General features: G+C 47.9%; 1 protein-coding gene across 10 annotated transcripts in view; it reads left to right on the top strand.

Moving 5' to 3' along the window:
* The window catches only part of LOC125739570 (oxysterol-binding protein-related protein 8-like), a 45,598-nt gene extending 26,410 nt beyond the window's left edge, over positions 1-19,188 (top strand). For 6 of the 10 annotated variants that reach the window (XM_049009819.1, XM_049009821.1, XM_049009824.1 and 3 more), the window contains 20 exons: positions 4,661-4,731; positions 6,658-6,738; positions 7,001-7,102; positions 7,195-7,398; positions 8,097-8,181; positions 8,282-8,450; positions 8,614-8,830; positions 10,916-11,100; positions 11,510-11,591; positions 11,701-11,799; positions 12,041-12,137; positions 12,282-12,380; positions 12,951-13,048; positions 13,351-13,440; positions 13,820-13,956; positions 14,141-14,326; positions 15,879-16,032; positions 17,013-17,118; positions 17,312-17,417; positions 17,507-19,188. In XM_049009819.1, coding sequence (XP_048865776.1) covers positions 4,661-4,731; positions 6,658-6,738; positions 7,001-7,102; positions 7,195-7,398; positions 8,097-8,181; positions 8,282-8,450; positions 8,614-8,830; positions 10,916-11,100; positions 11,510-11,591; positions 11,701-11,799; positions 12,041-12,137; positions 12,282-12,380; positions 12,951-13,048; positions 13,351-13,440; positions 13,820-13,956; positions 14,141-14,326; positions 15,879-16,032; positions 17,013-17,118; positions 17,312-17,417; positions 17,507-17,642 — 2,504 coding nt within the window. In that variant the 3' untranslated portion in view covers positions 17,643-19,188. Of the gene's footprint in view, positions 1-925; positions 1,178-4,660; positions 4,732-6,657; positions 6,739-7,000; positions 7,103-7,194; positions 7,399-8,096; positions 8,182-8,281; positions 8,451-8,613; positions 8,831-10,915; positions 11,101-11,509; positions 11,592-11,700; positions 11,800-12,040; positions 12,138-12,281; positions 12,381-12,950; positions 13,049-13,350; positions 13,441-13,819; positions 13,957-14,140; positions 14,327-15,878; positions 16,033-17,012; positions 17,119-17,311; positions 17,418-17,506 lie in introns of those variants that run through there. The other 4 variants (XM_049009825.1, XM_049009820.1, XM_049009816.1 and 1 more) reach the window with 4 other exon arrangements.
* The last annotated feature ends 1,420 nt before the right edge of the window (positions 19,189-20,608 follow it).

Here is a 20,608-nt window from a genome sequence, read left to right as displayed (position 1 = left end):
GGCAGGAGTTCACCCTGGATGCCAGTCCATCACAAGCAGCCTTTTAGCCTTCTAGTTCTTGGCTGAATTCTTTAGCTACTGTGCCCCCTACTGGTCATGAATTGCCTGTGTCTTCCCTACAGTTCTTAGTGCCCCTGAAACACAGTTCTTTATAAACTGTGCTTGTCGTGGAGGCGGAGTTGGTGGCTTCCATTTATCAGACTGTTCTGTGTTTACTTTTGGTGATACTGTACTATCTTCAGCCACCCAACGTTTCCTTCTGTTTACATTTTGTATCTTGCATTTACCTCGCCTGGGTTTCATAGTGAGCCTGGTGCTGGATTTCTCCTGACACTTGCTGACAGCATGTCGACACTGAGCCTCATGTGGCACAGTTAAGGCAGATCCATAATTACACCGGTTCCGATTCCTGGGGCCTTCCCGGCGGACTTCCATTTGTGAAGTTGCTTGGTGACAGAATTACATCAGGCTTTTTTTTTTGGTGTTAAGCAGGAACCGCATGCAGCCCTCCCAGACTCAGGTGTCTGGAGCGCTGTCATGGGGGCAGAGAGCAGGACACCTGCTGTCGGTTGCTGTACATTTGTGGCACTTTCCCATATTACATCTCCCAGGTAGCCGGGCCTCTGGAAGCCACTGTATAATAAGAAAATATCCCAGTGTCCTCCAGTGCTGCTCTGAGAGCTGCATCACCCCCACCGTCTGTGTGTGTGTCTGTGTGTGTGTGGGACCCACCCCTCTCCAGTGGGAGGAGCTGAATGCGCAGAGACTCACCCAGAGATGGTGCCGCGATCCAGAGGGCTGGCTGGTGAGGCGGATGTGATGTAGGTTCCCGCTGATTGGCTCTAGGAGGGTCCTCTCCCACCGTGGGGGGGGGGGGTAGAGATGGGGGAGGGGGAGGGGGGAGAGGGACGCAGCAAAGGAGGCTCGACGCATTTTTCTGGGAGAGTATCTCCACGCTGTTACCATACAAGCCTCCAGGACTGAGTCGCCTGAGTAGATCATTCTCAGCCCCCCTCCCCCGCCACATCCATGACGAAAGAGGAGGGATCCCGGGGCCGCCGCCGCTTCTCCATGTGCACCGGGGTGGCCGTTGCTTTCCCGCCCCGCCGGGATGGCCGCAAGCTCATCCGGAATGCCTCCTTTGGGGGATACCATGAACTGCCACCTGTCCTGCAAGGTGCGTGCTGCCGCTGCCGAGGGCTGGCATTTTCAGTGTGGTCATCAGGGCTGCAGGGGGCGTAACACTTAAGGAGCTGGTCTTTAAGCCTGTGCTGGTGCTGGTCTGGTAGCCGTGTCGTTCGGTGGCTCAGCGTGAGCCTCCCCGCTGTCCTCCACCGAGGCTCAATGTTGTTTCCGACCTCTCTAACCTTGGTTGTTTTTGTAAAATAAATATAGATAGGATGTGTGGGTGGCTGGGTGTCAAGTCACAGTTTGAAAAGTATAAAAATATCACGAGTAGTCGCCAGGATTGAGACGATTTGTGGTCTTCCTGGCATGAAGCTGCAGTTAAAGCAGGCTATCTTACTTTTATGACTGTTATCTCTGCTGTGCGCGAGATCTGTGGCTCATCATGGCCTTCAGTGGAGGAATACTTGCGGTTGACACTGTGAAATAGAATACGACCGTCCCCGAACCATGTTTTCCTCCATCACTGGTGGCCAACCATTCCCGATTTGCATCTTCCATCCGCATTGGCTTTCGTCACCAACAGGTGTCTGTCCCTCATCTGCATTGGCCTTCATCACCAGTGGGCTGTAGTCACTGGTGGGTGTAGTAGGCATCAGTCACTGGTGGGTGTAGTAGGCATCAGTCACTGGTGGGCGTCCATCCCTGATCCATGCCGAACTTCATCCCCAGTGAGCGTCCATCCCTGATCGCGTCAGCCTTCATCTCTGGTGGGCACCAGTCACCAGTGGGTGTCCATCCCTGATCCCCATCAGCCTTTCACACCTGTGGGGGTCCGTCCCTGATCCACGTCTCTGATCCACATCCTCCTTGGTCGCTGCGTGTCCGTCCCCTATCCATCAGTGGATTCTTCACTTTTTCTTTAGGACCAGTCTTCTCCTGTAACCCTTCATGTTATTATGGTGTAGCTGAACGTTAGCTCTCACTGGAACACTCTCACACACCCGCTGTGCTGTGAAGTCCTCAGGTCCGCAGCCTGCTGCCTTAGGTTCGTCCGAGCTTGTTAAGAAACCCCAAAACATCCTCCCAGGCTTCTCAGCTTTGATCCCTTCGCTTTTAGTGTCATTCTGCAGCGCTGGAGGAGGAAAAGATCATCTGCTCCTCCTGCTCGGTGCTGTTTGTGGCTCAGATACAGTGCCATTGTTTCTGCGGTACATTCTACATGTCATCTGTTTTAACAGGGGCCGAATGACATCAGACAGGGATTCAGCTGGTGATGACGATTCAGTAACCAGCCGCTGATGCGTTAGTTACATTTAACTACAGGTTTTCCCCATAATTTTGGTCAATGCTGCAGGAGAGAATTTGATACTCAAGGGGGGCATAACTGAATTATTTAAATACAGAGGCCGATTTATTTGGGGGGGGGGGGGGGGGGTGGTAAATTAATCCAAATTAAATATTGGGGGGTGAACGTCCTCCTTCATTCCTACGCCTTTGGTAAAGTTAAATAAACAAGTCCTCCCTGTAAATATTCTCTGCTGTGTGGTGTGATGCCGTAACCAGTCCACTAGGACAGTGTTTCTCAATCCAGTTCGCAGGGGCCCCCAGACATTTTTGCTCCCTCCCAGCTCTCTGCCAGACAGTTCACATTTCTGCTCCCTTCCAGCATTCTACCACATTTTTGCTCCCTCCCAGCTCTCTGCCAGACAGTCCACATTTTTTTCAAAAGCAGGGACTGTATGGAGGTCCCTGAAGTCCAGTTTGACAAACTTTGCACTAAGTCTTCAAGCATTTCCTTTTTTGTCGGTTTCCTGCCATCCCAGAATTTGGAAGCTGTCGGTTCTGCCGGCGCCACCCCAGTAACCTCGCCCGGAGTTTGAGGGGGCTTACATGGGAGACGTATTAGCAACCAAGTTAACGATCTGGGAAAAAATCCACCTGCAGGCTATTTTTGTCCCGGGTGCATCACAAATATTTAAAGGTAGTTCATTAAGCTACTGTGGTTATTTCTGAGGCAGATCGATTCTGGAGGATTGGACCCTGTGCGTTTAACCTAAAAAAAAAAAACAGGATGTCTGTCTGGGTCTCCGTACTGACTCGCCAGGCTTTGCTGCAGCTCGGCGTTTCTTTGACGTCGGCAGAACATCGACACTCTCGGCGCCTCATGAAGTTTTCATGGTTTCTCCGTGAGCGGCCCGCTGGGGACGCAGGCCGTCGTCAAGGAAGCTGCCCGCAGGCAGAACCTCCCCACTGTGCTGCAGGTCACACTCCCATGACTGGCACCGAATGCCATGTTTAGTACAGACTATACTGCCTACTTAATATCAGGGGACGTTTTACGGTTGACCCATTTAAACAGGTTTGTAGTACCTAGATACCCCTGATATGTCACTCTTAGAGGTTTGGGGAGGTGTGTGATTTATGCACTGGACTTGGGGATACGGCACAGTGCCTGGAATTACAGTGCTTTGTGTGGGCCAGGCTATAACCGCATGCCAGCCGGGCAAAACCAGTGCTGGCCACTGCTTCAGACAGGCCCCACCCTGAATCCCATATGCCGGGAATGTCTCCCCGCCAGCGGGGGTTGGAGGGAGATGGCAGGGGCAGGTGAGGAGCTCAGAGGCCAGGACAACATGGAGGGATGATGGAGAGAGAAGCTCCGGCCTCGGTTCAGTCGCTCCACAGCACTCGCTCACCACAGCAACCGGACGAAACGTATATCTGCTGCCTGATGTAATTTATTAACAGGTCTTACAGCTGACAGACGGGCTGCCTCTTATTACTGCACAAGGCTTATGCGCCGTTCTGTTTATAGCTCACTTTGCACACTTAATGGCAGCATAGAGACGCGTCATCGCTGTGAAATCATCCCGTCTGTCATTTTCCCATTGTTGTGTGTTTGGAGTTTAATATAACAGTGTGGGTTATATAAAACTCCAGGGTTAACCCCCCCCCCCGGAGAAGTCTTCAAACAAGCTCGCTTCTGGGCTGTCCTTGATTAGCAGGGCGCATGCTAGGAGCCTTACAACCCCGCCTCCTATCAGCTGACCGAGGGAGTAGGTTACAGCGTATGTGCTGATTGGCTACAGAGTCCGTGGTTTGCCAGCTTCACCTGGTAACAGTGGTTACCGCGAGGGCCATTTCAGGCTTTCCTCGGCCCTCAAAAGCTGCTGGAGGATGCCCTGACCTTGCTGCCCGTCTGCTGATTCACTCAGGGTCATTTTGAATCGTCTGCTTTCCCTCGAGAGTGGCGCTGATGTAAATATGCTTACCTGAAGAACTGGAACACCGAGCAGCGATACAGCCACTTACCAGCAGACATACAAGTTTATCGCCAAATTCCAGCCCTTCCCTGATAAATGGGCGTGGCCTGCAGCTGCCAGCAATGTCCAACCCCTCAGTAGAGGTGTTTCAGACTGCTCACCCCAACATTTCAACATGCTGCCTAGCCGGAGGTCACCAATAGGGGGCGCCACATGTGCCAGACTTTACCTTCCCACAACCTTACCTGTTTTGATTTTTTTCTTTGCAGGATTTGATCGAGGGAAAGATGACGTCTCCCAGCTCAAAGAAGACCCCTCCAGTTCGATATCCAAAAGCAAGGTACCCTTTTATGTGAAGGACCCTCCACTGTTCCCAAAACATCCGTTGCACTGAAAATTCCCTGCATGTGATAAGGAGGAGCTGAGAGACCTCATGGGCACAAGGCTGAGTTTAGGCCAAAGTGCCTGGGAAGGGGCCACACAGGGGTATCAGCTTAGTGACGCCGTCTGTGCGAGACTCGGGAAGCCTGCAGAGTTCGTCTCTGGCTGAGACGCACGTGTGGACAGCGACTGCTCAGCACTGGGCTTCCCCGCCTAGCTGCGCGCTAAGGGACAGAAGCAGAACCTTCCAGTGCACAATCTTCCGGGGGCGGCTGGGACGCTGCGTTCAGAACGGTCAATCTGCATGTGCGGCAGGGGGGCTCGCTCAAGAGAAGTGTGGCAGAAACCATGTGACACGGGAATGGGGAGGGACGTGAATCTGGGGGAAATCACAGCCGTTACAGGGGTGAGGAGGAGGCCATGTCGGCAGCACAGAGGGCAGAGCAAGGAGAGAATAAGCTTCAGCTCACTAAGGGTTTCGGAAGAGACTTTGGAGGCCTGAAGCTTCCTCCTGGTTACTGCAGTTCAGTGAAAATGCTAAACGATTAATATTCTGCACAGGACATGACTGACAGCCTGGTCACCTAGCAGGTCATTGTAGCATTGGTGTCATCATAAATGTACCCGTATATAACATGGAGTGTAGCACTATACAAAATTCACGCTTTGGCTTCAGGCCTCTCTTTTGGGTTCACCGCAGGGAAAACAGAATTTGTTTTGAAATGATTTACTAAAAACGCAGTGCGTCTCTCGACGTGTCTGACAGAAACTCAAGAGAAGCTTGGTTCCACATTATAAAAACAATTATGTAAAATAAGCACAGTGTGTATATATGTGTGTGTGTGTTTGTATATTTAAAGGCCGCCTTCCCCTTTAATGCATTTATTATGACCAGATCCTGGCTCACGTCTAATTGCCAAACACCTACTGGGGCTCTCCCCACGCCACTGCAGGGATCTAGTCAGGAAGATGGCAGGGTGCATGGGGCGTGTGTCACTGTGCCCTGTGTCACTGATCAAAGTGAGCGTATGATCGCCGGCCACTTGTCACCAGTCCAGGAGGCTCTTCAGTGACCAGACCTGCACGTCCATTCATCCCTGTCATTAAGCCGCCTGCTCGCCAGTGGGTACTGCAGGGTTAACGTCAACACGCCGCGGGTCGGCGCAGCCGCCTCCCACGCTGATCCGCTCCCCGCCGATCAACTGTTTTTGCTGATAGCTTTTTTTTTTTTTACACCCTCAGTCTGTGTTATCTTATACCTCAGCTCAACTTCCTGGCTGCCATTTTTTTTCATGCCAGAACTCAGTAAGGGTAAAAGAGTTCCATCCATCCATTTCTACTTTGGCCCATTGGTGAGTCAGACCACAGGTGACCAGGGTTCTTTTAGGCCAGAAGTCATTTCTGTGTTTCACCATGCGCGCCCCCTAGTGGCAGGGTAGATAAGCTTCCACGGCAATGCATGCGTACATCAGACACGCACGGATGTAACATACCACAAATAAAGCAGGGCTGCAAACACTTTTAGGTAGGGAGAACACTTCTGTGATTAAATTAATTATGTACTTTTCCTTTGAGACATTTTCCAATTTATCGACATGAATTACTGGTGGATAAGAAGTGTCTGTGATTTACCGTCGGTCTCACACGGAAATGCATGGTGCTCTGGGACCTGAGATTAATCAGGGAATCGAGGCGATGGCCCATTAAATTTGCCGGGGTTAAGGCATCATACGGTCTGGTCTAGGTTGCTTGTGTATCACGTGCTAGACTTGGAACAGATGCAGGATGGGAATGTGATGTCACTTTGGTACGGATCGGGATTGGTGCATGCACCCTCTTCAACCCCCCCCCAGATGCTTTAACAAATATTGCCCCCCCTCCCCAGTCAGAGACAAAGCTCTACAATGGGTCTGACAAAGACACTGCAGCCTCCGGGAGCAAGCTCACCAAGAAGGAGTCCCTCAGGGTATGTGTACTCAGATGGTCAGGCACCATTTCCAGGGATCCTGGATGTCTAGAACTTGCCAATCATCATGTGAAATTAACTTCTAAGAAGCTCGAGAATCAATCTGTGTTTTAGCTTATATTATGTGTTACTTGTGGATGTGGGTAAATCAGATATCCTCTCTACTCCAGCCTCCCTTACTGCTGTTTACCTGACCTTAGCATCAGTCTGAATGGAATCAAGCTTTGGGTGAGGTCCTCATTGTCCATCCATGGTCCTGCAGGTCCAGAAGAAGAACTACAGGGAGGAGAAGAAGCGTGCTACCAAGGAGCTGCTGAGCACCATCACGGATCCGTCCGTCATCGTCATGGCCGACTGGCTCAAGGTGAGGGAGCGTTAGTATTGCCAGGCACAGGTGCGTGAGACGGAACGACTTGGGTCACGATTTGACAGCGCTGGGTCCATCTGTCCAAACAGATCCGGGGCACGCTGAAGAGCTGGACCAAGTTGTGGTGTGTGCTGAAACCAGGCGTGCTGCTCATCTACAAGACGCCCAATAAGGGCCAGTGGGTGGGCACCGTGCTACTGGGCGCCTGCGAGCTCATCGAAAGGCCCTCCAAGAAGGACGGCTTCTGCTTCAAGCTGTTCCACCCACTGGAGCAGTCTATCTGGGCTGTCAAGGTGCAGCCTTTGACCTTTGTCCCTCTACCCACACCGGTCATCAAACTAATAAGAAATGTGAATCATGAAACAGTCATGCTGCATTTTCCCTTTGTTTTTACAAAGTACCTAGGGGAGTCAAGCACAGACATATTAATCACAAATGACGCATAATTCCTTGTACTTTCACCTACTCTTTTGACTTTTTTGTATCACATGAGGATTACAAGAATCCCTAGAGGAGTATGAATTTGTGAAGTAATCAGGTTGATGGAGGATCGCTTGTTCGCCGTCGAATAAAAAGCGTCCCGCATTCAAGCCTTCCAAAATTCCAAAATAGCCCATGCTGTAACCACGGCCTCAATTCCTGAACGGGAGCTTCAGGCGCCAATCAGGAGCTCACCGCCCACACTTGGTGGAGCAGATGCGGCTCTATTCCCATAATCCCATAAATCCCCCCTTTGTCGGATGCCTTTCGGAGGGATTTTGTTGATATCTACTAAAACCTGGCATCTCTTTCATGGCACGTAGGCTGAGTCACTTTGCAGGCTGCGCACACATCCATACAGAAGCACACACACGTGTACGCTGCTGCCTCCTCGCTCAACACATCCATAACCTCAGCCCCATGGGCGCTTGTTAGCTGTGCGATGCCCTGTCCATCGCAGGGGCCGCTTCAGCCTGTGCCTCTTGTCCACTGGCCCCCTCTTCTCTTCTAGGGTCCCAAGGGGGAGGCGGTGGGCTCCATCACTCAACCCCTCCCAAGCAGCCACCTTATCTTCCGCGCTGCTTCCGAGTCCGACGGTAAGAGGCAAAGCCGCCAGACGGGGCATGGTGTGGGCGTCCTGCGTCCGGGTCGGCGCCAGACAGACAGTGTAGTGACGACGTGCTTCTCCGTGTCCAGGCCGCTGCTGGATGGACGCCCTAGAACTGGCGCTGAAGTGCTCCGGCCTGCTGAAGCGCACCATGATCCGGGAGGGCAAGGAGGAGCCGGGATCCGGGACCGAACACTCCCACGTTCGCCTGTACGACCTGCTGCGCTCCAACAACCTGCAGGGCCATGAGGGCTTCCAGTGAGCCCTCCTTCACCTTTGAACTTTCACCTGAACAACACATAAGCAGTCATCCAACATTATCATTTAGGTTCTTCGTTCTTCCGGGTGAAGGAGCCTTGATGCGGTTCCCCCCCCCCCCCCCCCCACACCTCCCCACCCTATTCCCCCAATCTGCCCACAGCTTCAACGACAGCGAGCACTTCAAAGACCCGGACCTGTACTCTGACAAATCGGACCGAGAGAATGAGCAGGAGTCCGAGAACGAGGGGCTGGAGAAGAGTGAGGAGAGCGACAGCGACACGTCGGAGCGGCAGGACGACTCCTACATGGAGCTGGAGCCCATGGAGGCACTGCAGGAGACTCCCTACACGGAGCAATCCCACGAGGAGCTGGGGGAGGTCAGCCGAGCCCCCGTCTCTATCCGCATGGGTTTGAGGGAGGGGGTGCAGACAAGAGGCGTCCTCAGAATCATTGCGAAACAAGACTCCTACAGACTCCTAATTTACTTTGTCCGTAAATGGTTGATTACTGTGGAAAGTGCCCTCCCTCCATTAAATTCAACTTAACCGGCTATTGAGTGAACAATAAGGTGTGTAATGGTGCGTGGCCAGTCGCTGTCAAATTCACGAATCAGTGACCAGGTTAAAAAATGTAACTCTTGCTCCTGAAAAAATATTTTTGGAATTACTGAGATGTGAAGTGAAGGGCGGGACAGCTAAGCCTGGTCAGAAGGGGGGGTCCCATAGGGCCCCAGTCTGTATGCTCCAAGGTCGTCCAGCACTCTGCTCTTTGTGTGTTACGCATTTGCCTTCACAGACTGTAAGCAGGAAAACCCCTGGCCTCCTTTTCCAGTGGTCATTTTTTGTCAGAGACTCGAATCCAGTGAACTGAATCATCAGCCTTCGTTACTTGCTGTGTCGATTACTGTCAATGAGCTCTCATTTCCATGGCTGAAAGATGTTTGAATTCACTCGCTAGATTCCTTATAATTGTAATTAAAGTTGCAAGCAGAATATTCATCCGTCTTCCAACTGCGTAGCCTGGTCGGGGTCACCGGAAGCCTCTGCTGGGCACACAGGGCACTGGGCTGGGGTGAATACTTGGCTGGGGTGGTGGTCCGGAATGAATATGCGTAGTCCACCCACAGAGAGCATGGATTCGAACCTCCAACCCTGTGTTGCCTGCAGAGTCATTTTTGTGCCCCATTTTTGTGCACAGAATATATTATTATGAAAAATGTGGAATGAAGTGTGAGTAATAGTAAAAGGTAGTTTAATAAATGGGGATTCGTGCAAAAATGAGATAATAATGTTCATTCCCATAATACTTTGGGGCTAGCCTATATTGCGTTTGACATTTCTCAAAGGTCTGCAATTTTCTCGTTGTAGAGCCCCGTTTTATTATACAGAAATGAAGAGTGCCTTGCAAGCTTAATGCAGTTAATCTGCTGTGGATGGATCCAGACTTCAGTTCCTCATTCTAGCTGCAAAGACCCCATTCAACAGCCATGTTGATTTGATGGGATTTTAATTAAAGGAACTTGTTTAGAGTGAGCTGGAAAAGATGCAGAGTTCAGCGGTCCTGGAGAGGTGATATAATTAAAAGGTTGAGCTGTACTGTTGGTGGACGTGTGAGTCACTTTAATCGGGCCACTGAGTGTGTTTAAGATGCTTAATTGGCCATTTGCACAAGCGCATAGGTAACTCATTCAGGCATCTCCAGTACATGGAACAACAGCATACAATTAATGCGGTTAGACACACAGCATACTAGATAAAAATCCGCTTATCTTTCTGGGTTTCAGGGAATCCGGAGCCTATCCCAGAAGCAATGGGCATGAGACAGGGAACAAACCAGGACAGGGGGCCAGCCCATTGCAGGGCACACTCCCACACCATGCACTCATTCATGCACGATTTAGTAACTCCAATTATCCTCAGCATGTTTTTGGACTGGGGGGGGGGGGGGGGAAACCGGAGTACCCAGAGCAAACCCCACAACGACATGGGGAGAACATGCAAACTCCACACACATGTGACCCAGGCGGAGACTCGAACCTCGTGTCCCCGAGGTGTGAGGCAACAGTGCTAACCACTGCACCAGCATGCTGCCCCTAGATAAAAATCTCTGGTGTTAATTATTTCAGTCAGTGCAGATGAGTTTCAGTCTTAGACTGAGCTGCCCAGGAGTATTATGACTGGCGCTGTTTGGCCATTATGAGCAGGTAGAGGTTGAAATGTGTGAAAATGTGATGCCTGGATTAAAGACAAGAATTAAGATGCAAATAGATTTTTGCAGTTTCAGTTTGTAAACTGGCTGCCCACCAGAAAAGGGTAAATTAGTTTGTGGCTGGTTTATGTAATGCACATTTGCATATTGAGCACAACATGCTAGATAACAGCCCACATGGATTGTTTTTTTCTGTCTGTTTGTTTGTTTAACTCTGCATCCCCATGTGCCCGTGTGTTTGTTTGCTGTTTCAGGCAGGCGAAGCTTCGCAGACAGAGACAGTATCAGAGGAAAACAAATCTCTGATATGGACCTTGCTGAAGCAGGTCAGGCCCGGCATGGACCTATCCAAGGTGGTGCTGCCCACGTTCATCCTGGAGCCACGATCTTTCCTGGACAAGTTGTCTGACTACTATTACCATGCAGACTTCCTGTCCGAGTGAGTTTCACACAAGTCTCGCATCCTGTGACCTTCCTAATCTAATGCTGATTGTATAAGATTAGTTGATGATGGCACCCAGTGTGGTTAGACGTCTTTTGTGCTGAATTGTATATCACCTGCTGCTGCTCAGATGTATTCCCCTTTAAAGGATACCAAAGTGGGAAGCTATCAGAGGTGCACAGTTCAGGTCCAGAAGGTAAAAATCCAGGCCAAGATTTTGTTTCAACCAACTAGCTCAGTATAAGCAGTCAGAGTCACAGAGTACTTTATTGGTTGGTTGACACACAATCTTGGTCTAAATTTGTACTTTCTGGACCTGAAGTATCCGCCTCTGGATGCTATTAATGTCCTCTAGTATGTAGGATTTGGCCTAAAAGTGAGTTCAGGCTTTTGACTGTTTGGATAGGGCGGCTGTGGAGGAGAATGCATATAATCGGATGAAGAAGGTGGTCAAGTGGTACCTCTCTGGGTTTTACAAAAAGCCGAAGGTAAAAGCTGTCCTCCTGCTCTTGCGTGGACACTGTGAAGAGCCTCCACATCCAGCACGTCCTCCAGACCTGCTGCTTGACAGTCCCCTCTGCTTTGCTCCCCATCCAGGGCCTGAAGAAACCATACAATCCCATCATCGGCGAGACCTTCCGATGCCTGTGGATTCACCCCAAGACCAACAGCAAGACCTTCTACATCTCTGAGCAGGTGATGCACATGGGAGACTCCCATTGTAGGCCTCTGGCATGTTCAGTGGTTTTTGTGATCTCATTGGCCCGTTCTGCTACAGTCAGGTGATGATATTCACAGTCCTGTGGTCAGGTCACGATCGTACAGACCCTGGACAATGAGTTTCTTACTTAACTCTCAAGCTGGTCTCCTGTCAGTTTTCATAGACCATACTTGCCCCATTGTTGCACCTCTAGCTTCATTATCTTCTCCATGTCAGGTATCCCATCATCCCCCAGTGTCAGCCTTCTATGTGAGCAACAGGAAGGATGGCTTCTGCCTCAGTGGAAGCATCCTGGCCAAGTCAAAGTTTTACGGTGAGCAGCGCCTTACCCTGCCTCCACTGGCACGTCGACTTCACTAGTCTTTCCAGATGGCTGCTCCTGGAATCCATTGTCATATATTTATAATTGTGCCGGTGCTCCGCAGCATGTGAAGGACACGGTCTGTTCTCTTCTCAGGAAACTCCCTATCGGCCATTCTGGATGGAGAGGCCCGGCTGACCTTCCTTAATCGAGGGGAGGATTACGTCATGAACATTCCATACGCTCACTGTAAAGGTAAACATGCTTGTTTGGTGTGTAGATTCTAGCTGTGAGAATAGAGCTATGTGTCTTCAGGTTGGGCTGCTTGCTAGTTTGTAACATCTAGCTATGATAATAAAATGCTTTTGCCCTTCCTATACCCCTTTCCCCCTGAGCTGCAAGTACAAAATAATTGACCCCTTTGCTCCTGTCATTCAGCATTGACTGTACATAGCAACCAACAGGCTGCCGTCCTCTGCTATCTGTGACATGTTTAAGCTTCTGTGGATGGAAGAGAGGTATCATTTGGTTGGTCTCCATAACAAATGAAAGCCCTTTATTCCCAGGGTACCCAGTATGCCCAGTGTACACTTAATTGGTCTCACAGTGGGATGTTGCTCTTCATCAACTGCGTCACAAAGTAATCAGTGTTGATCCTGAAGGAGTAACGACATTTCTGTGCTAATGTCGGCTGGATCAGCTTAACGCACTTCTGTTATGATTGCCTGCTCAGTAAGCAGTGTTGGCCCCTCAAGGGTCCCAGTAATGATGGATTTTACCCAGAATGCCTTGCGCAGTGTTGATTTTTTTTTTTTTGCCACTCAGGAATCTTATATGGGACCATGACCCTGGAGCTGGGCGGCCAGGTCACCATCATGTGTGAGAAGACTGGCTACAGCGCTCAGCTGGAGTTCAAGCTTAAGGTGCAGGATCTCATTTATTAGAAGGTTCCGGAAGCAGGAGTGGTCATGTTTTTTGTAGGTTTTGTTTTTAATAGTGTGTAATTCAGATAATTAAGTTTTAGTCTGGGAAATTAAAAACAAGCAGACGGCAGATCCAGTGTTTTTTTAATTAAATAGATTCCCATTGCAACATGCGTTTTTCTTTATATAATGATCACGTAATAGTGCATAAATGTGACCACACTACAATAAAACTCTAAAACTGTTAATTTTTTTGGGAGTTAATATTTTTAACACCTAGAGTGTCATATTTTCCTCCATAGCCCTTCTTGGGCAGCAACGACAGTGTGAACCAGATCTCTGGGAAGATCAAACTGGGGAAGGAGGTTCTGGCCACCCTGGAGGGCCACTGGGTACGTCCTTCACACGTGTCGCCTGTTCAGCTGGGTCACCTTAGCTCCCCCATGTCCATCAAGCTGGAAAATCTCATACACCCTGCTCAACCTACAGCATTTTATTCGTTGTGAAATGTGCATCTCTTGTTTTTTCACATCGAAGGAGGTCCTTTGACTGATCCTGTAGCCCTCTTACTCAGATCTATCCGTTCTGGGTTCTGGTTAAAATAGACATGGCGTGGGGGGGTTAATGTAAAGCAAATGTGAGGCTGGCAATATGCCGAACCAGTGCAGAAAGAGGGGTGTTTCTCAGCCATGTTGGCATGAGGATGAGGTGGGAGGTGTGCTTCTGCTTTCGCCATTAAAAACATGAAGAATGCTGTCCACCTCCCTACAGGATAGTGAGGTTCTCATCAACGACAAGAAGACATGCATGGTGGAAACCTTCTGGAACCCCACACCGGATCTGAGGAGATGCCGGCTGACCCGGAGGACAGTGCCCCTCGAGGACCAAGGAGACTTCGAGTCAGAGAAGTGAGTCAGGTGTTCCACATGTGCTGCTGCCCCTCTTGATGTGTGTAAGAGAGGGATGTCTTTGGTTTATTGACTGTGTATAGCAGCACATTGCGATTGTTCCAGGACTGCTTGATCTTATTGAATAAAGTACGATGAACATGTTTTAGGTTATTTTTGGTAAATTTCTATCATTCTTCCTCAGGCTGTGGCAGCATGTGACCCGGGCGATCAACAACAAGGACCAAACAGAGGCCACCAACGAGAAGTTCCTCCTGGAGGAAGCACAGAGGAAATCGGCGCGCGAGCGCAAGGCCAAGTGTGAGGCGTGGATCCCAGGACTGTTCGAGCAGGACCCAATCACAGGAGAGTGGCATTATAAATATGCCGAGTGAGTGTGGGCGCTCTCATTTGCCCAATGTAGAGATGGTGGCATCTAGTGGACAAAGAGGGAACTGCAAAACTTCATCTGAATCAATTTGTTTATAATCTCCAAAAATTTAAAGCCATCTCAGTGCCTACGCCAAGGGTATAAGCTGCCAGCCAGACTATTCTTACATGTTCAACTTCAGTTTCTTTTTGTTAAACGTGATATAGTATGTATCCATCGCTGGTATTGTGCAAAAGAAGTTTTCATCAGTTCTTGTAAATGGATGGGTTGTCGTTGTACTGGGTGCAGCAAAGGAAACAGTATCAAAAAGCAGGTCGCCTTCATGTGCAATAGCGCTGCTTTCGAAATGGCATTTTATAATACTTTAGTGCAGGGTTCTTCAAATCTGGTCCTCGATTCCAATTCCAGGCCTTGTTTTCAGTTCTCCCAGGTAGTTAGTTTAATAATTACTGATTCTGATTGGTTAGAGGCTTCACACCTGGCTCACAGGTAAAGGAAGGCAGAAAAACCAGCAGGGCTCGGACCTCGAGGACCGTGATTTGATTAATAAGGCGCTAGTGGTTAGGACTACGTACTGAGCTTCGGTACTTGTGTGGTACTGACCGGAATGCTCCGATCCTATGGAGGTTTGAAAAATTAATTAAATTAAAATTAATTAAAAATCATCGGTGACAAAATTCCGATACCCAAACAATCAATCTCGGCGTCTGTGAGCTAATAAGCATGCAGCGCACTTGCGTAAAGATCTAAAGTTTCTGCCGATTGCCTGTGTAACGTAATGTTACACAAACACGTTATAGAGGCCGGAGAGAAAACGTTTGCCCAGAAACTTGTGAACTCGCTTGTTCATCGTGTAGCGTTAAAAAAAACTAACAAAACGACTTAAAATAAAAGATTTGTGTTGTAATGTTTAATGTATTCTTGTTGTTGAAATTGATTGATTTTAAAACATATTGGTATCGGAAAAAAAATATTCTTCAGAAACCATTATCGAAATCAAGGTATTGTTCTTGTACTGGTATTGAAAAATATTAACAATGCCCAGCCATACTAGTTGTACATTAAATGTGTTTTACAGTAAGGCTTTCTCCACCACTGAGTAATCTACTGCAGAGCTCCATGAATATCTATAAATACTGTTATAAGCTTTTTTGGTCAGGTTTGTTCAATAGGGGCGAAAGGAAAGGATGTTCATCACTTATTATGGCTGGCACCTGCCATTTATACCATAGAATAGAAGCTAAAGTTACATTTACGTTCAGATTTTGCACTATTTCCAATGCTTCTTGCCCTTTGTTTCAAATTCCTTCAGAGTCAATTAATTAGTGGCATGAGAGTATGTGTGAAGTATTAATTTCCAGCTGACAAAACTGTAAAGATATTAGGGTGTAGTGTTGAAAAGGGTGTAGAAAACCTCACCGATTCATGTAGTTCGTAGGGATCGATGTCTGTCCCTTGAGAGTTGGTACGCCTGTCTGCGGGAGGCTTCCAGCCGCATGGCTTTCGGCGACAGCTTACTGCGACCGGCGCTGATCCCTTTTCTCTTCTCCAGCACCCGTCCCTGGGACCCCCTGAATGATTTGATTCAGTTTGAGAAAGACGGCTGCATCCAGACCAATGTGCGCCACCGCACTCCCATGGTACGTTCTGGCAGTGTAGTTAGTCTCAGTGTCCAAGGGGCCAGGAGAGACCAATACAAATGTCAGGTAGGTTGGTCTGGATCTTCTCCCAGAGTTCCCTCTGCTTCAGTCTCACTACCGCCTGCGCTAAGCCCAGCCTCTCACCAGCGCCATCACCCGGCTGCTTCCTGTGGCCTCTCCAAATCTCAGTTACGTTCGTTATTTCATATTTTTTTTTGGACATTCATCTGCTTTGTTGTGTTGGCCAAAGCTGCTTTGTCGGCGTAGTGAAGATTTATTGAATAATTGATTGCTTAATTATTTCATTTATTTTTTTAAGGGTTTGCACAAGTCTGAATTGTCAGCGGCTGCTTACGCACTTCTGCATGCTTTGCAGCGGGGCTGGGCGGCGGCACATCGATTTTATACCACGCATGCGCAGTAATCACCAGGGCTTCAGATGACAAGCGAAACATAGTAATATGTATAAACTTCCTTTATGTTTTGCATAAAGTACATAATACTGTTCTTCAGTACTTCAGTACGATATGCGGTGGTGAAGAAAGGGACAGCTCAGCAGCCAGGACATGTTTCAAAAGAGGAGATATTGTAGATAAACAAGGTAAAAAGGTCAAAAGATGTCGGCGGTGTGGCAGTTACTTTGCAATTCAAAGTTTGACAAGTTTATTAAATGTAAGGATATGCCGAATTTATAATGATTACATTTTGGGCGTCATAAAATGCCTAATTAATATTTTAGGTGCGCTACTAATTTGCTTAACAAATTGTGGCCATGAATAAACGTTCATATTGTACCGAGAAGCTGGCGTCCAGCCATATCTTTCTGAAGCCCTGGTGATTATTGCACATATGTGATATAATATCGATGTGATATTGCTCAGCCCTACTTTGCAGCCATGCTCTGCATCAGATTAGCGTATATATGCGATATTGCCTGTAAATGCATATTCGCATGCGTTTGCCTGTTTGAGGCCCGAATCCCGAGTCCCGTCACAGTGCATGTTATTGTTGCGGACCTGTGCCGACGGGATGCCCGCCCCCTACAGGTCACCGTGCCCAAGCGCAAACACAAGCAAGGTGATGCAGCGAAGAGCAAAGTGAGTGGCGGCTCATCCCCAGAACCCGAGCATCACGACTCGTCCGGCAGCGAGAGTGAGTCCTCCCTCGAAGCCTGCATTTTTACCGAAGGAGCAGGCTAGCATGAGAGCACTTCTGTCAGATGCAGTGTATATGAACTGAATAAAAAAATGAACACACTCCCATTGGTTCTCTGCCGAGCATTTCCCCCATTTCACCTACGCTTCTCTCTACGTCTTATCTACATGTGATGCGTTTTTGTTTTCAGGACACAAGAGCAAACACAGCAGCCGCTTAAGAAAGAAAGGGGCGGACCTGAGTGAACTTCAAAGTGCCATCGAATCCATAAAACGGACCCAGGAGGACATTAACAGGTATTCTTTTCGCTCTGCCAGTAGTTATTTAAGCGAGGGCTCCTGGGGTCTGATTGAGATGTGGACGACTCCGTCTCTGCATTCCCCAGGAACATCGCCACCCTGCGTGGCCTCCTGGCACCCGCGCACGCCCATGCAGACGGCAGCGTCCTGCAGCACCGTGACTTCATCCTGGTGATCTTCCTCGTCCTGATCCAGATCGTCATCAACTTCCTGTTCAAATGAGGGCAGCCTGCATTTACGGACTCGGACGTTTTGAATGGGGCCTGGAAGGGGGAGGAGCCAGTGGTGGGACTAAAGTTGATGAGCCAGTTTCTTGAGGCTTCATTCCTGCATGCCTGCAGGATGAGGGCCTTGTCGTTCAGCAACAGCCAGGCCCACCTACAGGGGGCGCCACAAGACCACTCCTTTTTTTTAACCTTTTAATTTCAAGTTTGTACAATTACTGGGAAATTTGTACATTTTGATGATAAGGGGGGTGTGAATCTGTTTGGAGTGACACAGTTTTCCTGTCAAGGTCATTGAATGAACTGATGCCACCATAACAGGACAGTAACTCTCTAACACAGTTTAAATGTTTTTTCAACTCGTTTTTTATTTTTATTATTACTTTTTTGGTATTTTTACTACTTTCCAGTTGGTTCCCTGAGACGGGGTATAAAAAGAGGAAAACGGTGGTCCAGCTTATGAAGGAAATTGCGTGGAAAATGACTTTTATAGTAAAACAAATTGTGTAAGGATAATTTCAGTGGAATTTCATTATACCCATTTTTGACTGCCTGACCTGGTAATGAAACAGAAACTCGTGTGGAGGTTTTATGGCACGTACACAATGGAACAGAAAATGTATACTAGTATCCACAGGAAGTATTAATGCAACTGTAGGAAATCCTACTGTTCAGACGCAATGAAGGGAAAGCAAAAGATGAATGCAGATAAAAGCAATTTCTCATACACGCTCGAAGTGGTCTCCAATCTCTGTAGACTGCAATACTGTATCTACAACAGGCATAGTGCATTACAACAAAGTAGGATATGTACGTACTCAGTGAACAAGTGTGGTAGATTTTTTTAACAGCCGTATGTATAGAACACTTCGTAAGGCCTTTGTCTGTTACCTTCACTCTCATTATTCTCACAATTTGCTGTACTCACTGCAATCCACAGAACTGTAGAAATGCGATCGCTTTTCAGTGCCTTGTTGTTTGGCTTTGGGGAGACAGCAGAGCGTGGACAACATTGTGGATTTGCTGTGCCATAAGAAGCCTTGCAGAAAAGGTCTCGCTGCGCCAGTGTTCCCCAGCCCAGTACATGGGAACCCCATATAGTTCACCTTTTAGTTCTCTCCCTGTTCAATGTTCTACGATTAGCTGGGAGCTGGGAGGAAGCAAATATGTGTATGGTGTGGGGGTTCCCCATGCACTGGGCTGGGAACACTGCGCTACGTGATCGAGGCCCTGATCTGCTTGATCTGTCCCGTTCTTATGTTCCGATTTAGGCTTTACTTATAATAATAAAACCACTAAGAAGGGTCCATAGTCAGTCATTTTCACTTTTATAAATGCAATTTTAATTTTATAAGTCACTCAGCTGTCATAATTGTTTTTACATTGGTTATAGAAATCATTACAATTTATGACAACATCCATGTCTTGTACCACCATAGCGGTGATATTTATTTTCTATGATAAACTGGTTTCAAAGTTTTAACCTTATCTGAAGCAATCTGTATCGCCAAATAAATATTGACATGGTCATTAATGGATCATAATTTGGGTGTATTGTTTGATGCCATTCCGTTACTTTCTTTTGTGTTATTTGCCGGTCATAAGAGTCTATACAGATTCATCTGTGTGTTACTCCTGCTGTTCAAGTAGTTATTTACCAGAATCACTTTAAATATAGATTAATTAATTGTCAGTATGGTTGATCACTGCATCCCAGGGACTGACATGGTTCAGTCTGTCTGTATAATTTTATGTAACAACTCGCCACCAGTTCAAACAAGTGATAAATCACATTACGTTAGTACTCTAGTGTAGTGTTTACCAATCCGGTCCGCAGCCCCCCCCCAACCCCCAGATGGTCCACGTTTTTGCTCCATCCCAGTTTCCTGCCAGACAGACCCCAGGGGTCCCTGAGGACCAAGTTAGGAAACACTGCTATAGTGTACTAATGCTAGCGAGGAAATGCAGTAACAACACTACATAGAAATCTACTAGAGACTGTGATTCCAGAAAAGCAAGAATTAAAACTACTGCACAGACATATCAATAAAATCACAAGGCAGAGTTCTGCAATCCATCTCAAGTGGCCACTTGACTACGCGTAAAGCATATATAGCACTACAAAGAGTAACAGTAATTCATAGCCAGCAGAAGATGCACACAGGAAGTGTGTCTGAGATCTGATTACAGATACTACATACCCACAATGCCATACAGGAGCTCTGGGGACAGCGATTCACTCAGGAATCTTATGGATCCTGCCGAAATAACAGACCAAGTGAAAGGCCCATTGAATTGTGTAATGAAGCGATTAATGACCAGATGTAAAAGCATTTCCAGGGGGTATAGGAATGGAATAGAAAACATGCATCCATCTTCAAAATGAGTATTGCTTAATATACATTGGAAAAATTAACAATAGGGAGATGAGGTTTGTTGTACACAAAGGGGGCAAAGCCTTGTAGCAACGTTTTATAGCTTTTTAAAGATACACTGTGTTAAAGCTGAGAGGATGCAAATGAGATTCGGCACAAGCATGTACTCCACTTGCAGTCACATAAAACGGTGTTTCTCCCATCTAAGATCTTCGTCTGACCCGAGTCAAAAAAAGGAGAGAGAGAGAAACCGATGACATTTAAGATTTGAAGGTGTGTGAGAACAGGCCTGTGAGCCACTTATCACTCAGTGGGCGATCTGCTGGGTGTGATAGATTTGCCAGAGTGAATCTGCACGTCCAGTCTCTGGATGTGAGACATGACGCAGGACCACAGGGGCAAGGGTCATAGCCTTTCACTCTCTTTACCTTGTGTGATCCATTCCCCCATGTGAAACTTGGAAAAGAAGACATTTGCAAAGATCTGCTTGTCAGCTTCCAGTTGTTATTGAACTGTTATAGTTTTAAATATAAAACTAGAGGTTTTAGGCTTATGAAAGCATATCATACTGGGGTCGCAACCCAGACCA

Source organism: Brienomyrus brachyistius, chromosome 3 (assembly GCF_023856365.1).
Source record: "Brienomyrus brachyistius isolate T26 chromosome 3, BBRACH_0.4, whole genome shotgun sequence".
NCBI classification, from domain to species: domain Eukaryota; kingdom Metazoa; phylum Chordata; class Actinopteri; order Osteoglossiformes; family Mormyridae; genus Brienomyrus; species Brienomyrus brachyistius.
Note: the sequence above shows the minus strand (reverse complement) of the source record. Positions and strands in the feature narration are given on the sequence as shown.